The 23,865-nt window shown below is 43.7% G+C and overlaps 1 protein-coding gene and 1 long non-coding RNA gene across 2 annotated transcripts in view; one reads left to right on the top strand and one right to left on the bottom strand.

The window, feature by feature from the left end:
* ADCY5 (adenylate cyclase 5) overlaps positions 1–15,742 on the bottom strand; it is a 208,260-nt gene extending 192,518 nt beyond the window's left edge. Inside the window, exon 1 of the mRNA XM_032115118.1 lies at positions 14,399–15,742. Coding sequence (XP_031971009.1) covers positions 14,399–15,400 — 1,002 coding nt within the window. The 5' untranslated portion in view covers positions 15,401–15,742. The remainder of the gene's footprint in view (positions 1–14,398) is intronic.
* A 767-nt stretch (positions 15,743–16,509) lies between these two features.
* LOC116446417 lies at positions 16,510–23,566 on the top strand. The gene is made up of 3 exons (XR_004241209.1): positions 16,510–16,753; positions 16,931–16,989; positions 23,296–23,566. It is a non-coding gene; the product is annotated as an uncharacterized LOC116446417 (long non-coding RNA).
* The last annotated feature ends 299 nt before the right edge of the window (positions 23,567–23,865 follow it).

The following is a 23,865-nucleotide window of genomic DNA, read 5'->3' on the forward strand; positions in this document are numbered from 1 at the left end:
CATGTCCAGTTTCTGGGAAAAAAAACAGATTCCACCCCAAAAATATAAGCTTCCTATGAAGAGACACTCTAAAAATATGACCTTTCAAGCATTCAAAAACAGACCTAGATGTGTGGTCCATGGTACAAGGTGCAATGAGGAAAGCCATAGAGGAAGGCCTGCACCAAAACTTCATTACTGATTTAACATGCCCCATCTACACTTCCATGCCCTCCTCCTACTATCAGTAACTTGTAGGTTTCTTCCAATATTTTAATCTCTTACTTTTTCTATAATCACTGAGTATTCAACTGCAAGTTTTTTTTACCAGACCTTTCCTATTAATTTAAAAAAATCTTGTAGAACAGTTAATATTTTGGTGAAGAATCATATCATGTAACTCCATGCATATGGGGTTTATACACACTCCAGAGCTATCACTGGTCACAAACACACACTGGATATCACAGATATTTTAAGGCCCCAATCACTGTGATATCTAGTTCAATAAGATGGATAACAGAAGGATTGCTCTGCAGTTTCCCACCAGCAGGTTCCTTTGCCAGGCACTGCCACTTGCAGGGCAGTTCATCAGAAACCAGCGCAATGTTCTGCTGAAAGGAGGTCAGAAACCAGGAGCGACAAAGTACGTCAGGCAGAGATGGTGCTGAGTGTCTGTGAGGCCCAACTGCAGCACATGGGCAAGTCATGGCCTGATTTGCTAGAAATAGGGATCATTTCCTCTGCAGCACTGGTAGCAGAGCAGGCAGGTGGGCCTGAAGGCAGCAGAAGAAAGAGGCAGGATGCCAACATAAGCCTGAAGCAAATTAAATATCAGAAGGCAGCAGGTTCCTTTGAGACTGCTTGGTTGCTCTTTTGGCAGAGGAGAAAAGCAAGCCATTAAAGAGGCAGAATACACCCGTGTGGACTTCATTTGCAGCACTAATTGCCATGCACGTGTGCTAATTGCCCTCACATGAAGTGCAAGGGACTGGGCACTACTTGAATCCCAGGCAGCAGTGAGTCTTCCAAAGTAACACTTGTTGGATCATGCTCTCACCACACATTCCACTTGTACCAAACAAATATGGAAGGAATCAGTGCAGTCTTGTTTTTTCATAAAGTTATCCACTGCAGTTTATTTAGAGGCCAAAAAGGAAACTTTAACCAGAACACCAGAGATCTTCAAAACATTAACAAAGTTTGGTGCTTCTTACCAAGATAAGAGAAGGTAACAGCCACTAAAACAAACTGTTCCCTGCTGTCACTCTGGAGGACAGGGTAATGGAGATCTGTCCTGCAGCCAACTTCTGTGACTGTCTTTTGTCAGTAATAGCAACACTACTTGATTGCTCTCAGTAAAAGCTGACAGCTGTCAGGGCTCATCCTAGTTACCTGCACAGGTAAAGTGCATCAGAAAAATAAACACCGGTGGCAGGAACACAGAGCTGCACTGCCTGGAGACTTCTCCTGGGACTGTTTACATCACTGAGGAGGTGAAAGCAAGGAAAAAGCAGAGGGAGGGCAGACTACAGCAGGTAGACAGATCATGCTTGGCCATCCTCTCTCCTGTTTTGTTAAGGGTTTCCTGGAAAAACAGAATTGTGAGACAGTGGAACAGAGTGTCCAGAGAAGCTGTGGATGCCCCATCCCTAGAAGTGTTTGAGGCCAGGATGGATGGGGCTCTGAGTAACCTGGTCTAGTAGATGTCCATGCCCATGGCAGGGGTGTTAGAACTGGGTGATCTTTAAGGTCCCTTCCAACCCAACCATTCCATGATTCTACAAAAAAGGAGTTCATGCCCTTCCCTCCAGCAAAGTCTGAAAGCAGCATATGTCTGTATCAGGATATTAACATGTCCTTAACATCCTTCAGCTGCATTTGCTCCTAGTTCATTAACAGTCTTTTCTCACTGGATTATACCCACCCCTCTGATCTGTTTGCTCAGGTGTACATATGCACCTCCCAGACTATTTTGGTCCAAATATATGGACTAAACTCACTATGGGTGAGTTGGGCTGGAAAAAAACCATTTCATTTCCTGAGTTTGACTGTTTGGCAGTAACAGTATTTCTGCTGAAGCACATACAACTAAAAAAACCTGGAAAACCAGAGACTCAATGATCCATTACCACATGAGTGAAGAAGAGGAAATGCACCTCTCACTACTAAATTTTTTTTGCAGTATTTCTTCCCAGTTTGTTTTCCCCAGGACCTACAGAGAAGTCAGACTGGGGAGAGAGACAGAAGACACTGCAGACGCATCTTCCACCAGCATCTCTCTGATACACTGCAGGGCGCCTAGTAGAAGACAGATGCTTCTCAGTAATGTGAGGATTGATCAGTGTAAATCAGTCACTATTGTTCTACACCAGCTGTCCCTTCATACAGAAAAGCCCTGAGGGGAGTTAAAGGCATTTTGCAAGCAGCCAGAGGGAAAAAGGTATTTTTGGTGACAGGCAGGAGGCATTTAGATTCCAACTCATTTCTTGTTGTGCTAAATAAAAACTAGACAAGGCAACAACAATTTAGGGTACGATTAGAAGAGAGGTAAGACTCCTTTTAGATCTAATTGGGACAGACAACAGCAGAGGGAGAAGTAGAAATCATGGCCATTAAGATTCAAAAGTTAGTTGACTCAGTCCTGGAAACTGCAGCTCTGCCTAAGACCACTGTTTGTGCAGAAGGCACCCTTCAGGTTTTTTTCTCTTCTACTGAAAGGAAATCAACATTTTAACTCTGCCCAGATCCAAATGCCATTTCAATGAGCAAGCCAATGTTACAATGCCACCTATTTGAAGGGAGCACAATATTTCTCCAATAAGCTTCAGCAGGAGGTTTGGCAGGCAGGGAGCTGTCACAGCATCTCCCCATGAAGTTTGACATGCGGAAGATATGCTCATGTTGCAGCAAGGCACTGGCTCAATAGCGTATGGAGTATTGCAAATGGCTTAAACAGAAGGAGAGCTGCTGGAAACCGAAGGAGCTTCTCCCAGGAAAGACACAGAAGAGCATCACCTGCCACTTCTGTGGCATTCCAGGTATATGTCTGGGATCTCAGACATACAGTATTTTGTCCTGGTCACAGCTGCTAAGGAATTAGCAATGAAAAGGTTTAGTCTCAGCCCCAAGCAAGAGGTCGTGCTCTGAAAGCAGATAATTTCTCTGGGAAGGATAAGTCGTGAGCAGTCACAGCACCCCTTGCACAGAGGCAGCCATAGAGGTGACACTCATGACCAGGCTCCTGAAAAGCAGCTTTGGAACTGGGGCCAAGGGCTGGCTAAACATGAGAGATAAGCTCCTCCCTTGACTCTGTCCCTATCACAACCAGACCCAACCCTTGCCAAGGGGGATAGCACTTAGCACAGAGGGTGACACTCTCTGTTCTAACAGAAAATGGAGTTATTACTAAGGTAATAATATAAAGTACTGCTCACTTACATAAGCTACAGTCTTAGCCTGAAGATATTATGGTAAAGATTGGTCTGTTCAGAAAAGTTCATCAAAATAAATTGAAGAAAATTATTTAAACCTGTGAGAACATTTCTTTTAACGAGCATGACTTGATTTAGTTTGCATTCCCTCTGGAAGTGAATTAAATTAACTAGGTCCATTTGCATTTAAAATAGACAAGTAAGGTGGTTTCAGCAGTGGGCTATAGTTTCTGTATAGTGGGCTCTATATTGTGGTTTAACTAATCCACAGAGTGTTACATTTCCTAGACATCATTGCCTGGACAAACCATCAGTGTCATGACAGCCAGATACCCATGACCTGAATTAGAGGAGAAGGAAAACAAACAAACAAATATCAAATTGCTGTTTCCTAACTTTCTCTCTTGAGATATGAAAATATTTTCAGGAAATACTTCCTTAAGTATTTGTTCACAGTCATTTCAACCACAGTGCAAAAGGCATACACTTTTAAGAGTCTCTGAAGCAGCTCTGGACTTCTAAGGAGTTACCTAAGGACAGCTACCCTAACAGCTGAGAAGGACCAGGCACCGAAAAGGAGGCCACCTGAGAAAGGACAGGTAACCTTCAAGCTTACTGCTGGTACTGCAGTGCTTTCAGGCCCCACTCAGGAATGAGACCCAGCTGTGCCAGATGTCATTCAAATGCACTGTTTGTGACAACAGAGAACGGCAGGCTCTGGGTGGGGTGGGAACTAAAACCAGGCGAGACAAGGAAACTAAGCACCAGTTTCAGCTGAGAGCAGCCAGAGAGCTCTAGTCACAGACAGCTCCTTCTTTACTGTCTGCTCCTACCCAGGGCTGTGATTGCTGGTTTGCTTAAAAAAAAAAAAAAAAAAACCACCAACAAAACAAACACACTAGAAATTTTGACCCCCGAGAGCACGTACACAAAGGAGAGATTTTTTGAGACAGGTCTGTGATTAGTACCTGCCACAAATGGTTTTGGCTGACTTGGTCTTTTCTTGGTGCAGCAAGATGGCATAGCTGACCTCTGGAAGTATCCTTCAACCATATAGTTTCTGGTTTTGTACCTTTCAAAAGTTATCAGTACATCTGTCATACCAAGGGGTGACACTTGTTCTAGCACACTGACACGATTAAGAAGACACAAGCCTGAGATCTAGTCTCTCATTTTCCTGGCTTGTCAACAGCCTTGCAAATTTGTCAGTTATGATAGTAAACCCATATGTACAGCATCTAGTTGGTGGTGTACTGCTAAAAAGTCCAGAATAGACATGGAGCAAAGAAAAATGCCATATTCAACATCAATTAAGAAGGCAAGAACATAATTACCCAGTACAAAATATGGGCATGGTGTCAGAACCCCTTCACAACTAACACATCCATCTGTGTTATATTTAAGTAGATGCCACCAACTTGAGCAAATATCCCCAATATGTTCCATCACAGGGTATTAAAATCTTGTCTCACTAAGAGAAGAAAGGAAAAAAAAAGCATTGGTTCAGTTCACCTTCAGTTCAGAAATCACTGCAGATTGCTTTTTCAACTGACAAATACTGTGCAATTTAGCATTTGAACTTTTTTTTTGATTTATTTATTCCATACCATCTGAGTGGAAGAAATCTTAAAGCATAGGAGAATTCTTCAGTGGGTACTGTTAAATGAACTCAGCAGTCCATCCTGGCCTTAAGATCCAGAGACTTCACCACTCAACAGCAGTTCCCACACTAGTAACCTACTTCGTGTTCAACGGTCTTAAAGACTGCATTTAGCTTTTAGCATGACTGACATTGTGATTACACATTGTCCCACCACACTGTAGAGCCTCCTCTTTCCTTAGTACTGCAGAACATTTCTCCCTCTCCCCTATGAGATTATTACTAACCACCTGCCTGAAAAAAAGAAATTCCATTTAAGTGGAAATGTCTTCATTAATAATATGTCCCTTGGTCCCCCCATTTGTGCAATTCTGTGTATAAATACCCACACATTAAGCAAGAAAACACACAGAAAGCTGCCACTGGGTACCTCCCCACAAATGGAAAGAGTTCATCACTCAGCAAGCATGTCTGAGGAGCTCTGTCATCTGTGGGCTGACCAGCAAACTACTGTTTTTAGAAATACTGATTTGAGTAGTCCCTTACCACATCGCTGGCTCTAAGAATTCAGTTTGCAGAGTGAGAGGGACACAGGGCTCAGTGCTTGTAGCATTTAGTCTAGAGCAGGGAATTAAGGGAAGGAGGCAAGGCTTTTTCTGGAACGAAAGATACAGCCACAGAACTGTTTGCATCAGCAACATTTTATGACAGATTCTTGCAAGCAATGTCATAGCCTTTTCTTTTGACTATGAAGTGAGACAGAATGTCTTATACAAGCTGCAAACATCTTTGAAGAATAAACAGTTTGCGTAAGTTGCCTCTTTGAGAGATCAATTTCTAATGTCTGGGGGAAAAAGAAAGAAAACACAAACCTTTCTTTATTTCTATTCTCTCTGTGTTGCATCAGCACAGTCCTTTGTTTACTGTCTGCAAAGATGCACTCTGATACTAATGGAATGTGTATATTGAATTTGAAGAGCAGCTTTAATTCCCAAAACTCAACCTCCCAAAAGCAAAGTTCCCCAGGAAAAGACAGGATGATAGCCAAGCACGGCAATGCCACAAAGACCCAATTCACAGTAAAAAATTTGATGGGTATTACATGGGTGTGTAAAACTTTTCATGAAAAGAAAAGGCAGTTTAATATTTCATCTGGAAACTCATCACTCAAACTGCAGAAGAAGCAGTCTAGGTAAAGGAATTATAAACAAAATCAGGGCAGGATTGAGGATGCTTTGAAATATACTTCTCTTCTGCTATTTCTGCTGCTATGAAGTAGGAGAAGCCACAAATGATGACTATAAAATGCACACTACAGACAGTTCCGATAACATCTTAAATACACAAATATGATTTGTGTTCCTGATGTCTGGGGAAGGGAGTAAAGATACATAGCAATTACATTAGTGACATATAAATATGAAGAAAGAAGTACATAATGATATTTTATTTGCAGAACAAAGCTGACAATACCGTGAAACTCTATAGTGAGTGCTGTAACAAAAATCCTACTTGGCATCGGGGAGGCCAGCCTGGCACTAGAAGCAATACTGTTGGTGATGCCAGTGCTGCCCATTAATTCTTCAACTGTGGGGGGTCCTACCATTTGTAAACACTTCATCTTTGTGGTGCAAAACCAACTGTGTCTGGCTGAAGCAGTTCACAGGCTTGTCTACCTACCTGGCTCCTGATGGACAGAGCTTCCCAAATGTTCAAATGCAAGACTGGAAGCAGAAGGCAGAGCTTTGAAATGTGTTCAGTCCATTTCTCTGAGTGTCAGAACAAAACCATCTCATGCTAAATTCTACTGAATTCAGCAGATCTGCTGAATGATGCCATTCCTGTACCTGCCAGTGATGAAACCGGCAAGACTCAAAACCATCATAAAGCATCACGGAAACTTTCACTGGGAGTGGTCTAGTTGCAGGTGCTAAAAGGCATTTTGAGTCTTGTCTTGGCCTCACACACATTTTATGTGTGACCTTATTAAGTGCTAGAAACTTCAAACTTTCTTATGATAAGGTGAGAACATTTAGGAGTTCAGGAGAAAAATATTAAAATTCTTGTCTGTTTCCCACACCCCCTCATAACTTGATTATCCTTTTTAATATCTTTGGGGTTGTGTTTTTTCATTCACATGAGATTTCCCCTTGGGTTTTTACCTAGCCTAAGGACTCCATAATAATGAATCGAATTAAGTTTCTGGCAGCAGCAGGATACATCTCAGGTAAAGACAAAAAAAATATATTTTAAAGTATCACTAATGTCAAAACAAAAAGAAGAAAGAGCATCCCATGGATGAAAGATATCACAAGTTCAGATCGCTAGGTTAGACTTCAGAGGGAGGGAAGGAACTAACACTGAGTATATCCCACATCAAAACACAGGACTTGCAGGCGATGAAAAAAGTCACACAGCAGTTAGACAGGAACCCCACCCATTTCCCAGAAGCTGTAAATCTTCACATTCCTTGCACAAATTTTGTCATTGTCCTACCCCTCTGGGCCATAAAAACCAACTTGTAGCACGTCATGAAATCATGTAGCAGCTGGAAGGCTCCAGGGAGATTCTGGTGCACTCCAGCTCTCTCCACACTACCCCTTCTGGGTACAGATTACCTGCAAGGTGCCATGTAAGCCATATAAGTATAAAGCAGATGGGAGGACAAACCTTGCCCAAGGCTGGCAAAACTTGGAGCCCTGTCTTCTACCTCCTCAAACAAAAGCGGGTATTTTCTCTGAATCACACCCACCTGCACAGGGAAAAAGAATAAAAAAACAAAAACAAACAAAAAAAACCCCAACAAGATGGAAAAGAACAAAAGAACAAAAAAATTAAAAATAAGTAAAGAGAGACAAGAAGGAAAAAGAAAAAAAGAGATGAGAAGGAAAAGAAGGACAGGAGTTTTCAAAGCACAGGTTCTCAGAAGCCACTACCAGCTACAGGGTGGATCACTTTACCACACACATGGAAGCTGTTGTTGAAATAATTTTGATTTTTACCTCTCAGTTTTTCAGCTGTTGCTGGGGTTTTTTCACTGCATCTTCTACCAGGACAGAAGGAAAATTCTTTTGGTTCGACTAGAAAATGAGAGTAATATCCAGTAGTACCAAAATATGATGGCCAAACCAGCTATTCCCAAAAGACTGTAACTATTCCAACGACTGCGATGGCCAGAAAGTTAGCAATTGTTCTGCTTTTCTTAAAAGAGAGGGAGCCATGGTACATGACTGAAAGATTAGCTAATCAGACACAAATTGAATGCATTTGGAGAACAGGCTGACACCCAAAGTTCACATTCCAGCTGGGCTGAGTCCCAGTCCTCTTCCACCCCAGACCTTGGCAGTGCTGCCCACACAACAGCAGACTCAGAGCAAAAGGGCATTTAGGAAGCACTGGGCCAATTCAGGCTCCAGGAGGACACAACCAGTTCCAGTGAGCTTTTAGCACCAGGATAATCAGCATTTTATATCCACTGCTGTTCAGGTTTATAAATCATCTGAATGAGGTTAATCACAAAAGATCACATAAATAAGATGTCCTACTTTGGAGAGGTGTCTGACAGAGAACAGGGGTCACACTGGTGTCAGACTAAGCCATCGTGCCCAGGACACTGAAGGACAAGTCAATGGCTGCTTTGTAAGTTTGGGGCATGGAAAGTTATCCTTCTGCCTCATGTACCTTAATGAATCCTGATGTTTTTCTGAAGTATCTTCACCTCTCCAGAAATGAACAGAAATAGCACACCCTGCCTTTTCAAGCATGTCATAAAAATGCCTAGAGGACAAGACTTTTTGCTATACACCTCAATCATGCCTATTTCGTCTCCAATTCACCGAGATTCAACTCAGCTATAAAAGTGCGATTACTACCACAAGGCTGAGAGTAATTACTCAAATAGGTCAGTTTATCAAGACAACAAACCTATTAAGAATCCAGGGACATGGAGAAATTAGACACTCAGCACTCCATCACACTAACAGGTTTTGATACTGGTGAACATTACAGTGAAATATTAAACCAATTCATGGGGGGGGCGGGGGGGAGGGGAGGATAAAACAAGGGGGTAGATTAGGAGGTGGCAGGATCATAGGATAATTTAGTAGATAAGAAAAACAGATACACCTTTGTAAACTTCAAACAACATATGCATTCCCAAGAGATACAGGCAATATTCCTACAAAGGACTAAATTGATACTCACTACCTCAGGGATTCTTAATTACTTCTGTTACACAATTACCTTAGGGAGGCAACTATCAATGCAACAGTTACTGAATATTTCAGGTTGCCATTTTCTCCCCGGAACAGAAAACCGCACATCGATTTTCACTAACTTTGGTGCAATTGCTGCTCAGGCAGATTCTTCAGTAGTGAGCAGTGCTACAGCTCTTCTCACTGCACAAGAGCCCACTGATATCAATGTTTATGCAGAACAGGGCATTAAGTGCTGTTTAAGGCACCCAGTACCCGGCCCCATGTGGCTGAGCACCTTAAAAATCCCATCCTATACAAACATTACTCAACTATATTTTCCAGGTGGAAAGAAGTAAAACAGGCAACACCTAACCATAAGAGAGCTGACACACAGATACATCTGCGTTCCAGGTAGTTTATCTCTCCTTCTTGATGAATAAAGACAATGCTGCTTGAAGACAATGAAAGCACAACGAAAGGACTTGATTAACACACTGCTGAGAATCTGCCTCTAAATCAGTCATCACTTACATATATTAAGCATGCTGAGGCTAAGATGGAACATACAGTACTACTTCTCCTGCTGTGTGACTAACTTCTTGTTGAATGCCATTCAAATTGCCATCTAGAAAGCATCTCTACGAGGTGCTAGGAGATATCCACATGATTCAAGCTGATTCCCTGTTACAGTAAGAAATTGTTTTTAGCCCTGCTGAAACGAGTTTATTTATCAAAAGGAGAAAGAGAGACTAGTTTTCATACCAACATCTCCCAAGAAATGGTTGAACTGGAATGCTACACTGTCAAGAGGTCCGGATCAATCATGTGCCATTAACAGGCGTTGACAGAAATAAAGGCCAACACGTACTCAGTTCTCAGAAGCAAAGGATGAAGAGTACTAATGTAATGCTGTTATGATGGAGACATGGAAAACGGTCCAGCAAGAAGTAGCCCTGAATCAGAGAGACAAACAAAAGATGTGCTGAGGTAGTTCAGAACCTTTCTGTCAGAGATCCTTTGCAGAAGGTTTGCAGTAGTATTTGGGTAGAAAAGAGATCAGTGCATTTCAGTTTCTCTTTCAACGAGGTTACTGACACAAGACAAAAAAAAAGGTATTTATTTTTCGTGGTACCTTAACAGTCACCCACTCATACTGAGTTAATAAACTACAGAGTTAACTGTATCCTTGAACAAGGAACCTCAGAAAGTTACAATAAAACAGGTTTGGATGGGAAAACAGGAGTAAATCTAACCTCAGTCCAGGGGCCTGTTTGGTGTTTGTATATGGCGTTCCTATTCCCTACTCCTGGTCCCCCACCCACTCCCACACACAGTCCCCATCCCTTTGTAAGTCTGATTCAGAGCCCAATAAACTCTCTTATGAAATTCCCTGTCCCTTAGCCCATAGTCTTACAAAAACGCCAGCGCTCACTCAAGACTATCTGCACTGAGGGCAGCTGGTCTCCTCACATGACTTCAGTTAAGCATCTGCAACCCACAGGCTGAACCTCTTCCCATGTGCCTGTACAAGTCTGTGGGTCAGCTGGGCAGTTCGCCCCATCGAACAGAGACTAAATCTCAGTGTTATCTTTGTTGTGAATGCAGATTACTGATAAATAGTACACTTCTTTCTCAGTTAAGTAGTAGAAAGCCCCATTCACGTGTAATGCTTCAGCGAATCCTAGAGTTGAGTGTTTTCAGAGCCTGAAAGTGTATCCATGGATAGTGTATCAACACATGGAAGAGTCTGGCCTGAAAAGAGATATTCTTACATACAAAGAGAAGACACACTTCCATGCAGCGGAACACATTTGTAGTCTGTCCCAGAATAACACAAGGACATAAACCTGAAGACAAATACAGTCGTCCTCTCCCCAGTAAATCCAAAAGCAGTTCCTCTAGAGCTGATCCCAGGAACATATAAAACCCCCCTTTTAAGCAATCAGAATTTGTAGGTGGTGTAGCATCATCTATTCACCGTGCTCTGCTTCCAGTAGCCTGCTGCCTCTGAAAACAAGTAAATTCTCAGACACAGGATTTTTTTTTCTCCCCTCCCTCAGCATTGGATAACTTTCTAATATAATGCAATAATTAGCATTTTTTTTATTCCAATCAAACCTCAATTCAAGAAGCCAAGATCATTGCCTCTAGCCAATTAGACTCACAGAGGTACCAACTATACTCATCTTTTTGATAGGGGTGCTCAGGGCACTCTTTTGAAAGACAGACTCCTTCAGGTAGCAAAGAGAAGTCAGACTCTTCTTTCCAAATCCAGTGATCCCAGAAGAATTATTTTAAAAAGCAGCTCAGTTAAGATTGAACAATGACAACTACTTTTACTCCTGTCACCTTATGGATTCAGAAACAGCAGACTGCTTTAACCCTTCCATGAAGTGTGACTAGCATAGACTTGGATCAGAGAGTTTGGGGACAGAGAAATCCAGTAATGATAGGAGAAGATAATTCAGACAATAAACTCACGCATCCTCAGCTAGGGAATCCAACAAGCTGCCTTTCTCCCAAAAGGGACCTACAACCAAGAATTTCACTCTCTTGAGAAAGAGAAGTTTTTAACAAGCTCCAGAGCCTTATAAAAGTGCTCAGGAGTCAACACAAGAATCACCCTGCTTTGAATGTCAGTGGATCATAACAAGAGTATACGATTTCTCCTGGCTTGGAAACAATTCGGAGAGGATTAAAAGAAAAAACTCCCATAAAGAAAAATTTGCTTAAGTGTTATAGTTTAAAATGGCATGAAAAAGAGAGGAAAGGGGATATAGATCTTAACCAGCCTTTCTTCTGTGACTGCTGGGTGTAAAGTACCATCCAGTCACACTCATGAATGCATTCACATTCACTCCTGCTCCACAAAACCCAGGCTGATGTGACTGCCAGTGTGAAGTCACAAAAAACATCTTAACTCCCTCTTCTTGACTTATCTGGTCTTCATCTGCTTTTGCCTCTGGTAGTTTGAAGGAGGAAAATAGGGCTTGCATGCATTAGGGGGGCAGATCTGAACACACCGGATTTCCACGGCAACAAGATACAGCCCCAGTGAGGAAGGCCTGTTAATAGCTGTGAGGCAATGTGCTCAGCAGAACAGATTTTTCTATCAGACAGCAAGAGATAGCAGCTTGTGTTCACACACAGACGTGTAAGGAATCTGATGCTTGACCTTGTACAACCCCACTGAATTCAGCCCGTGCTATGCCAGTGTAGACCACAGCAAGATAGAAACTGTGTTAGTGGGAAAAACAAACAGGCAACGTGAAGAGACGCTCTGCCTTTGAAGACAAAGTAAGAGTGCTCCTAGGACATTGCTCATTAACTGAACATTTATTGTCAAACCGTAGGAAAAACCCAGCATTACTATGAAAACGAAAGCAACTGTGCAATGCACAGATTTGTGCATACTGTACCATCACCTATTGCCCATGCTTCTACCTTTGACAAGTGCACACTTATACACAAGCCCAGCCTCTTACAAATAACTTGCTATTTGGAAAGGGAGGGAGCTGTTATTGTTCCAAATTCAAATGAGGGAGTCGATCATTTGGCCTTTGTAATTTAGGCTCCTTCGTATTAAAATACCAACACTTCCCAACACGATGATATTTTATTCATTTGTTAGTATCCTCCAAACTCAGCTCTGCTTATAACAGACTGCTAAATCTTCTAGCCACAATCATGATGCGATTTGCCTTGACATCTAAGGATACAGTCTCTAAATACACTGATTTCAACAGGACAAGTCTCAGTTCATAAAGCAAAAAGCACACATGAGGCTTTGCAAGACCAGAGCCCCAGTGGAGAAGAGCTGAGGCCATTAGCAAACTTTTCCAAGTCAAGCAGGAAAACACCAACTGTCCCACTCAGTGTATGCTCTGCTGGAAATGCACAAAAAGCCATCTATATCAAACATAAGAAAAATGTCATGTAGAGTTTATAAAAATACCTGTAACAAACTAAGAACAAAACCAGAAACTCTCCAAGTAGGTTTAACTGGGCAGAGGGGAGAAGAGAGTAATTTCGTGGGCTATTTTGTGTAGCAGAACAGTGACAGCCTCATCCTAAAGAGGTTTTATTTAAGTCCTACAACTTTTCTTGCCACTGCAATAGGCGGAAGTCAAAACAACCCAGAACTAAGACTCAAAGCAGGCACTGAGTGTGAGGCTTTATTTTGTATTATGTCTTAGGGCTGTAAAACCACCAAACACCTGATTTTAATAAACAATTCCTGGTTACACACAAGCATCAGGACTGACTCTGTGACAGGCTCATCCTTGCTCAGTGTTCTGCACATCAGAAGGATGACAACTGCCTCACAGCTTCAATGTTTTAAATCAATGGTTTCCTGATTGCCACCACGCATGGTAAGCTTAAAGCACATGAGTCCCAAGGCTGCTTGCTTCACTTGAAGAGTGGCGCCTTGTATTACTGTCGTTTATACAGATATGGTAATTAAAAATTGCACTGTAATGCATTCGATAATGGTCTTATTGTTCCCATGAACTGAACTGCTCCAGTTAAACATGATATCACAGCTAAATAACAACCTGCTTTTATACTTTTTTTTTTTGTACTTTTTATCCTGGCTGTACAGGAACTCTGGGCTTTTTCACCATAGAGATTTCCAGCACATCTCAGAGCAAAACACTTTCCTGCTAAACCAAAAGCCTACCCCACATTCCTGTGGAGCATGCTCTCCTAAGACGCCTAAGCTCTGCACCAACACCGAACCCAGAGTGACACACAAGGATAATTCTACCTGATAAAAACGGCCAGACTCTCTACACATTTCTCAGTAAAACGGCAGCATGCTTGGACACCGTTCCACAGGTGTGCTGAGCACAGGGCTGTTTACATTAAATACAACTGAAGGGCACTAGCAGGGCTGGCTGACAGCGCTGGAGCAGCCGTCACGGGAACCCAGTAAGGCACATTTCTTGTATGCTTAGAGCCTTAACTTGGAGCAGAAATGAGGGAACACCACAGCCATGGAAAAAAAGCAAGATTACAGGCTAGCCACTACCTTGCACACCTTCCCACCCAGCAGTAGGTAAACTAGGGATTCAGCTGGAAGTCCTGTCAGCCTTCCAGCATCAGGCAGGCATATGGAAGTCAGACTACCCCACTTCTCTTGCCCTTCAATGCTGAGCACACATCCAAAGCACTAAGGGCTTGCCTACCTGCTTCAGGAGGAACTTATCCTCCGCGTTGATCTTGAGGGAGACAGCCAGGTGGATGGCAGAGAGCACCACCCCGCTGATGACCGCGGCTCTCATCCGCACCGGCAGCAGCGTGTAGATGCTGTAGATAAAGAAGACGGTCCACCAGATGCCCTCTGAGGCGCTCCTAGGCCACACCAGCAGAACTCCTACCACTTGCACTGCCAGGATCACCAGGATGACAGAGTAGCATGCCAACCACATGTGGTCCTGGTGGAAGTTGTTGCGGTTGCACACCATGCACAGCACCACCATTAGCACGATGGCCAGGGAGAGCACCACGACATAGGATACCTCATAGCGGCCGTGTGCGGCATGGAAGATCAGCATGACCACACAGACCAGCACCAGCACGGCCATAAGCATGGTGAGGCTGCTCTGGTTAAGCCGAAAGAAGTAGCGCTGATAGAGACGTTCCAGTTTCTCAGACTGGAACTTCTTGGACCTGAAGATTTGCAGCAGGCTACTGCAACAACTGCCCATGGAGAAGGCCGCCTCGGAGTCCCCCTCGTCCCCGTCCTCTTCCTCCAGCTCCTCAATCTTGGCCTTGATGCGTTTCTCGTCCAGCCCCAACTCCACAGAGCGGGGCCGTACCTCCCCCTGCTCCCCCAGCTGCCGGGGGCTGGCATTGTTGGGGGCAGTGGGGGAATCACTGCCAGGCGGGTGGCGGGACCGGTGACGTCTGCTGTCGTCACCGTGCTCCTGCCAGGCGGATTTGGACCTAAAACTCATCATCCTGCAGCCGCTCTCCCCGCGGTTCCGGGGCTCGTAGTCTTCCTCGCTCCTCCACCTGCTCGACATGCGGGAGGCCTTCTTGCCCGAGGACCTGTTGGGAGGCGGCGGGTAGGAGTAGCCATTGGCCCGGGCCTCCGCCTCGCCCCAGGCCGAGCGGTGCTGCTCGGTGCCTGCCCAGGGCGCGGGACCGCCGAAGCCCGGGGGGCTGACGCTGTTGGACCGGGACATGCCCTGAGGAACGGCGCCGCGGGCGAGGGGATGACCGCCGGGCAGGCACAGGGGATGACCGCGGGGAAGAACCGCCGGGAGAAAACCCCAAAAGGCAGAGGCGAAGGAGAAAAAAATGAGGGGGAAAAAAAAGAAAAAGAAAAAAAAAAAAAGAAAGAAAAAAGGCAAAACCCGCAAATGCCCCCAAAGTCTCCGGAGCGCCCGGGCGTCCCCAGAGCCGGGGTGTCCCCGGCGGGACACTCAGGGCAGTGCCATCGCCGGCCCCGGTGCTTCGACACCGCCGAGCGCGCTCGGCACCGCGGGGACCGGGACGCCCCCGGCTCACGGCCGCTCGCCCTCAGCCGCGCCGCGGCGGCCGCAGGGGCTCGGGGCGCCGCCGGGGAGCCGCATCGCAGCGCGCCCGCACCGCTCCGGCCCGGCCCCCGCCGCTCGGGGCCGGGCGCAGGGCGGGCGCTTCGCCGCGGGCCGGTCGGCGGGGAGCTGGCGGAGGCTCAGGCTCGCAGGGATGCGGCAGCCGGCGGCGGCGGGAGCATCCCCTGCCCGAGGGGCGCGGCGGGGGGGCTGCCCGGGGCGGGCCGGGCTGCGGCGGCGCTCCTGGCTCGCCTCGCCTCCCAGCGGCGGAGCCCCGGCGGTAAGGCACGGCCGGCGGCAGCCGCGCCGCTCATGCACCCAGCCGCCGCTCCCGCTACGCCGCGCTTGCCTTCGGGCGGTCGCAGCGCCTCTTCCAAAGGCACCGGGGGAGAGGGGAAGAAACCGGCAAATCCGAAAAACGGGAAAGGGGAAAGAAAAAAATTCAAAAAAACCCGAGAAGGAGCAGAGGCGGGGGCGCGGCGCTGCCTCCCTCGCGCTGCCAGCGGGGCGGCGGCGGTGCCGGTGCGGGGCTGCGGGCGGCGGCGGCCCCGCGCGCGGCTCTCCCGGGGACGGCGGCGGCGCGTCCCGGCCCCGCTTTGTGCTCCCCATTCAGCCGCGCGCCGGCCGCGCCGCCCCCGCCCGCCCCCATTGGCGCGGCCCCGCCGCCGCGCGCCGCCATTGGCCGCCGCCGCCGCCGCCCCGCCAATGCGCGCGGCCGGGGCGGGGCGCCCTTAACCCCTTCGGCGCCGCCCCGGCGGCTCCCGGGACCCCCGGTCGGTGCCGCGGCACGGGGCAAGCGGGGCCGTGTCCGTGCGCTGCCTCAGGGCTCCCGTGTGGGAGCCAGCTGCCTCCTGCTCGGCATGGCAGAGCCGGCAGCATCGAGCACCGGTGGCCGAACGGGTGAGCAGAGGAAAATCAAGCCCCAGGAAACCCTCTCTGAACATCAGCACCTGTTACCGGACCTGCCTCAGCACAGAAATTAAGGGTAGAATACACACACAGGTAGGTTTGCCTTGTTTTTTCAGCCACTTAAGGTACAGCCCTCACCTTCCTCCGACAGCGCTGTGACACCGTTTTACGGACGGCATATTCCCCAACCTGGGAGGGGGGCATGGCTACGACACCACAGCAGTTCCCAGCAAGTTTCAAACTCCAGACTCTTCCACAATGTTCTTTCAGATGAACCAGTCTTTCTGCAGATGCGAGTGAGCCAATTAATGATTTACAGTGTTTTGAAAGTAAGCATCCTATGTACTAAGAATAATATTATTGCTTGATGTTCTGCAGCACGTTTTATTAAAAACAAACTGTCAAATCAGATAACTGCTCGGCTTAAGTTGCTGAAACTGGTAATTGTCTACATGTTTGTTCAAACACTGAAAATCCCTGCTCACAAGTAGTCCTTAGCAGTAGTAGTGCTGAAGCTGTGGTTATCAAGGGACAGAGATAAGCAACGTTTGCAGAGAGGTAGTATTGCTGGACACAGTCGGGAAAAAAAAAAACCCAAACCAGATAACCTTCCAAACATAAGCCCTTCACGTGTCCTTTACACGTGCAAGTAACTCTACAAACTACAGCAATTTAGGCCTTTGTGCATTTCAGTGGTTTGTAAAACCATATGCTGATTTTTCAGCAGCTTCTTCCGCAGAGCATCTTTTACTTATCAGGAACTCACAGTTAGACTTTCACTAAAAAAGCGCACCCAACTATTACAGTGGGGCTCACTTACATGGCATTCTCCTGACATGCTACACACTGCAGCTGATCAAGATTGGACTCACAGTTTACTTTCCACGAGGAGACATTTTACACATTTTATACATAAATACCACCCTTCAGACGGAATTTATAATTTCTTGTGATATTATACAACACTGTCACTATCCATACACTACTTTTGTTCTACTCGAGTAGAACAACACTCAAGAATTGTGTGGCTGGTTATTCTGGCTGCACAGTGCCTGAACACAAGGGATAAAGACAGTGAAACAATTCTTCAGTGAGCTGCAAACTGGGACAGGTCTTTTTGTTTTGTACACAAAGTCCCATTTTGGAGCTCTCCTCTCACAGCCAGAAGTAAAAGATCTCACTTTTTCACACTAAAAACAAGAAAAAGGAGACAGGTGATCCACAAAATTTTTGGTGACCCTAAAATTAATTCTGCTTCATAGAAAATTACTATGAAGGCATGTATAAGAACCAAGCACATTCAACATCCACATCTTGCTACATTTAGTTCTGGATATCAATAAAACATTGCTAAGGTAACAGACCAAGTAATTTTAAGGTTTTTATGTTTTACCACTGGGACTAAGCAAGGTCTTACTTAGCTTTTGGATAATGATAGCCTCTGGAAGCCTGAATCCTAGGCAGGACCCCAGTGCACAGTAAGCTATAGCCCACCCCTTCTCCAGAAAGTTTACATATAGAGGTACCAGGAAAATGGTAGTTTCTGTTCTAGAGTATCATTCATGTTTCTTTTCACTGTCATTTTGTTTGACATACAAATAGTTTTGCTTTCCTGCAATGTCATAAGAATTGATGCTTAACCAAAGTTAGGGTGTTTTTTAAAAAAATTCATTAGCCAGAGGGGAAAAATTATTTGTCCTTGCTACAGGGGAAAACAAGTCTTCAACCAAAAGTTTGTAACTCTAGAAACAGGTAGGTAAATATGAGGTGTTGAGTTTAAAGAGAGGTAAAGGAGCATTTAGAAGAGATTCTCCAGAAATTCTGTAACTTGTGAAAACAACAAGGATGTTAAGAAGTTTAAAAATGTCTTAGAAGCTAAGAGTAGCACCAACTAAATGGGTACTTCACACAATCCTAAAACTAATGCCCACTTCTAGGTGTTGACGTTACTGGATCACTTACAACAGTAGTAGAATGAAGGCAACGAGCAGGATATTGTAACGTTAAGGATACAGACCATAATACGTACAGCTTACCTACAGCTTTCCTTCTAACTCACAGTTTCTTCAAGCCCTGGGTCTTGTTTCCAATTCAGGAACCTGATTACAAATGGCAGTAACATAATATGTTTGTCTCACCCAAAAAAGTTATGCACAAAAGTAAAACACTGCATATCCTGGGTGGCTGTAAAGTCATTTAAAAATGCCTAGCATGTATTACAAGAACATTCAGGCAATTATTCTTTGTTAATGAGTTATCATAGATAGGAGTTACCTTTTTCATTCACAAATTAGCCCAGCCATTTTTTGAAGGATGAATGTAAAAGTGAGGAGTTTCTGTATCTCAGTACCAACATGGCTATGTACAAATTATGACCTTAATCAATACAAGTGTGCTTTGCATTCTAATCCATAAAATGAGAATATTTACTTGCTTTGTTCAAAGAGATCAACAAACACAAATATCACAGTACTGTGTAGAAAAACAGAGAAACTTACTATTCATTATCCAGAAGGTCTAATGTTCCACCTTCCAGTCTAGCCTAGCCTTCACAAATTCTAAAATTCTACCTGCCCCATCATAAAAGCTTTTTTTTTTTTTTTTTTCCTTTGTGGGTGGGTGGGGCAGTTGGGCAAAATTCCATTCAGTACCTTCAATCATCTTTTAATAAAATTCTAGATTAAAATTGAACCATGCCTCTTTTTCAGAAAGTATTTATCTGGTTAGAATAATACCTAAATGGAAGTAAACACATGGAAGATTTAGAGAATGCTTGCACAAAATCACTCAAATGAGGTTACCTCCCCAAGAACCTTCAGGAAGCCATGAGGGAATCAAGAGAGATCTACTCAGGCAGATTTAAACTTCTTCAACATACAAAGAGTTCACATAAATTCTGGTTTCATGTGTAGTCTCATAATTTGTATAAAATATTTTTTACTTTATTATCACTACAACAGGTGCAGTAGACAAACATTAGCATTCTTCCTTTCCATTATTTACTTAAAATGGGGAATACCAACTAGATAGTGACCTCAGAACATCCGTGTCACATTTCACTCTTCATCATCTTCATGCACTACAAGATTCATGGAAGCACCAAATCCAGAACTTTAAAATATCCAAAGCAACCCTCTGAAACCCAGAGATAATCACACAGTCCAGCTTGGAGCCATGAAATGCTCAAACTGAACAACCTGCTGTTATAAATTCTCTTGCTCCACACCACCCCTCTCCCAATAATCTGATGATTCAAAATGAATAGAACCAAAAGTGAGAAAATAAACACAAAACCACAGTGACCTAAAAAACAAACAAAAAGCCCAACCCAAAACAATCTGACTCATAACTGACTTTTGGGGTTTTTTAGGGATACACAGAAGCCTAGGAAGACAAGGCATTGACAAAACATGAAACTTTCTTCCTGTTTCCTTTGGAATCCAGCATGTAGTTGTTGTTCTTTGGGGCGAGGGTGGTGTTGTTTGATTTTGGGATTATTTGCTTACTGAATCACATTTATCAGCTTTTTCACAGCAGCATCCACATTTCACCCCAAATGTAGAAAAAAAATGTATCTGCATGTCTATGCTGTTTAGTCCAAGCAAAGCTGGGGTGCAGATGTGCACGTTTGCAATACAGGAGGATTGCATCATGAAATTCACCGTAACGCACATAATTCATGTGGTCATTCCAGGGATTTCACATAATCCTGACATTAAGAAAAAAGCAGCCAAGAATTCCAGTTCTTGACACAGAATGTGAACACAGCAGCTCATTTGTCAACTGTAGCAGATTTACCTGGTCACCTTTAGATAGCAGCAAGGCAATGAACAGCACTGAAATATCTGTACTGAGTGGACTCCTGGAGCCTGTATGAAGCTCAGAGCACAACAGTAGGAGTTTTACATCTTCCTGTCAGCAGGTTTTTTTCTTCAATACCCGGTATGCCTCATCTGCAGCTATGTATCCCCAGGAACCTGGAGCACAGTAGCCCATGAATGCTTACATCTGCCCCTTGTTCGAACACACCTGTAAGCCTAGAGCAGGTTTCCACACATTGTCTGACTTGACAATACTTTTTGAGGAATAATTCAGCATTTTCAGACTGCACAGTTTGCTTCTGGTAAAGGGCTCTAACAGTATCAACTATCTTAGTAAGTAACTACTTACTGAGTAACAGTATCCAGTCTTACTAAGTAAACTAACCAGCAATGTCTGACTTTCAATTTCACATCCATTTTCTTGCTGATGCAAGAAAGCTTTTTCCACTGTTCCAGCTTGCTAATGAAGTGCTTTGTTTACTTAATTTAAATTGTACCAAAAAGCTGGGTAAGGAAATTCATTTGATACTCTCAAGCCAGCAACTTTCCCAGCAGTAGTTTATACACAGGAACAGAGGAATAAAACAAAGCACCTAAGCCAGTGCATCCATTTCCTTATGATCTTGTAATAAACACCTGGAGGAAAATAAAACAAACTTCATGTCATCAGCACACTAGACTAAACATTGCAGCATCTCCATTAAGTGCTGCTGTTCTGCCTTAATAAACAAACAGAAAATTCCTCCCAAAACCAAACACCACCAACCTTGTCCCAAAGAAAAACAACTACTACTGGATTCCAAAGGGAGCAGGAAGAAAGTTCCATGTTTTGTCAATGCCCAAATATTCTTTGGGAAACACAGTGGTAGAGCTCTGTAACCTCCAGTACCTCTCCTCTTCCATCTCATCTTCTTATTGATGGTCATTAAGGAGACAAGACCAGCACTCCTTATCTTTTCTTATCCAGTTAGTGAAGAGGATGTATTTTACCCAAAGAAACCTTTAAAAGGCAAACTGATTTCATAGAAAATCTAGTGTCAGGCTAATTGGAAGGTCCTCCACTTCCTATATATTCTCCACAACTGATGTTTTTTTGTATGGGCATGCTACATGCAGAAAAAACCCCAAGGGGCTGATTTTTACATTGCTATCAACTTTAATTTTAAAGAAGATACCTGAAGTGCCTGTATCCCTTTATATGTATTCTTCAGATTATCTCTGTAGAGTGAGACTCATCCACTGTCTTGCCCAAGAGGCTGAATGTAATTACACAGCAGCTATGATCCTGCAAGTTCAGGTGTTCAAACTAGAAAATGTCAGTACTGAAGTTTGTAATGTACGCTTGTTTGTTGCAAGTGGTAACAGTTTACAGAAGACTGTGGAGACCGTCTGTAGCAGGAGTCAAAAACACTGGACAAAAGGAAATTCAGTGTTCACAATTCAGGCGAATGAGCCTCTGCAAAAACTTCCACCAAAGGACTTCCCAATAATAACATCCTCATATAGTACAAGATAAAGTGAAATTTCTATGTACAAACTGCACAGAATAAATCAAACCTAGAGAAAGGCAGCTGTGACACAGTTTGTACAAGTATAACTAGACATGGAAACGTTTCTAAATATTGTGAATTATGATTTCATAGTGGAAGATCAAAATAATATGCATCTACTTAAACCATTCGGAAAATTAAGATATAATACTGACACTAACATCTCTTAATATTACCACATTATCCATGTCAGCACATCAAAGAGAGAAACAAACCTCTGACAACACTAACGCCCAAGCCAACTTGTGAGGCCATAAAAAGGGCTTTAGGGTCTTTCACATCTGTAAAGGAAAATGTTATTCTGGAAATTAGTGATCAACAGTATTGAAGGAGTTACAAATTTTTCATCCACATTTGAAATTGCAACTACTTCAAAGGCAGCCTTCAGAAAACACCAAAGAAGCTTTATTAATTACCTTACTACTGTAAGTCTTCCGACAACTGTGGAAGAGTACAAATTTAAGAGACAGGAAGCAGAATTTTAAAGCTACTTGGTATTGAATGGAAGTTCCAGGCAGTTGGGTGGCTTGAATCAATCACTCCCAACTGTAGAAACGCTCAGTTCTCATCACATGAAACTGAATCACACAGATATTCACACCTTTTTATTTTATATTCAGCACCCAGCACAGATCCCTCCTCTAGTCTTATGTCAAGAACTGCCAATGCTTTAAGATGAGCCTTACACACTTTCATAACATTAACTTGCTGACAACCACAGAATCCTCAGCTTTTCCAACTTTTTAATGTTACCCTAGGGAACTAAAATTGTTTCCACACATACTGTTTTCAAAATGCAGAGAGGAAACAAATAGCCAGTGATAGTTACTGTAAGGCACAAAGAGAGCTCAGCACCTCTCCACAGCGCAGCATTTCCAAGATTTTAATTACACAGCAAGTGCTAAGTCACAGCCATCATGAGTAGGGCATGTGCTGATGCTGGGCATGACAACACCATTTCATCCTGTCTTCAGCCAACAAAAAAATCCCTGTAGTTGTGCAATCTTATGACAAGCATATGCTGAGAATAATAGCATTCCCTCTGCAGCTACCACTCAGTTCCTATTAGAGGATTCTAACTTGTTATTTATGAGCATTCATACCATCTAGATACAGTTTTTAAAATCTCTCAGGAAGTGTTAAAAATGCTAAAAACGTTGCCGTGGTAGCAGACATATTATATTTAGTAAATGAACTCTGAAGTATTCTGTTGCATTAGTTAAGCGTTCCACTAAATTTATAATACTCAGTTTTGTTTTTGAAGGAAACCATCAGCATCCAGAGTGCAGACAACAGCAGGAGAACAAAGAGCTCACATTCAATTGAGGATCCTTCAGGAAGTTGTGAGTGTTGACATAGTCAGTTATGGTGTTGTTATGAGCACTTCTTTTAAACGTGGAAAGCAGAGCATTAGTAACAGTATGAAGTTTCTTTATTCTTTTGTCTGAGCTCCAGAGTTACATATGCTAAAAGAACTTGTAAATTAAAAGGTACACATTGTATACAAATTAATAAAAATATAGCCCTAACTTACATTTGTAAAGTATCTGCTTTTGTTCCTTAAACAGTAACAATACAACATATTTTGTTCAGAATTATTTTATTTGGATTATAGCAATTAGTATCACTGATCAGTAGGCCAAATCCAGGCAGAGAGCACAGAATCAATTTCACAAGGCAAAAACATGGACTAGTATTTTAGCATACAAACCATTTCACTGCATTATCAAGTTGAAATATCTTTCAACCATGCATAAAAAAATCTACGCTTAGTCTTTCAGAGCTCCAGGTAATACCAGATTCCTAAATATACAAAAAATACATTTAACTTAGA

The sequence above is a fragment of the Corvus moneduloides genome, chromosome 7 (genome assembly GCF_009650955.1).
Source record: "Corvus moneduloides isolate bCorMon1 chromosome 7, bCorMon1.pri, whole genome shotgun sequence".
In the NCBI taxonomy this organism is placed as follows: Eukaryota; Metazoa; Chordata; class Aves; order Passeriformes; family Corvidae; genus Corvus; species Corvus moneduloides.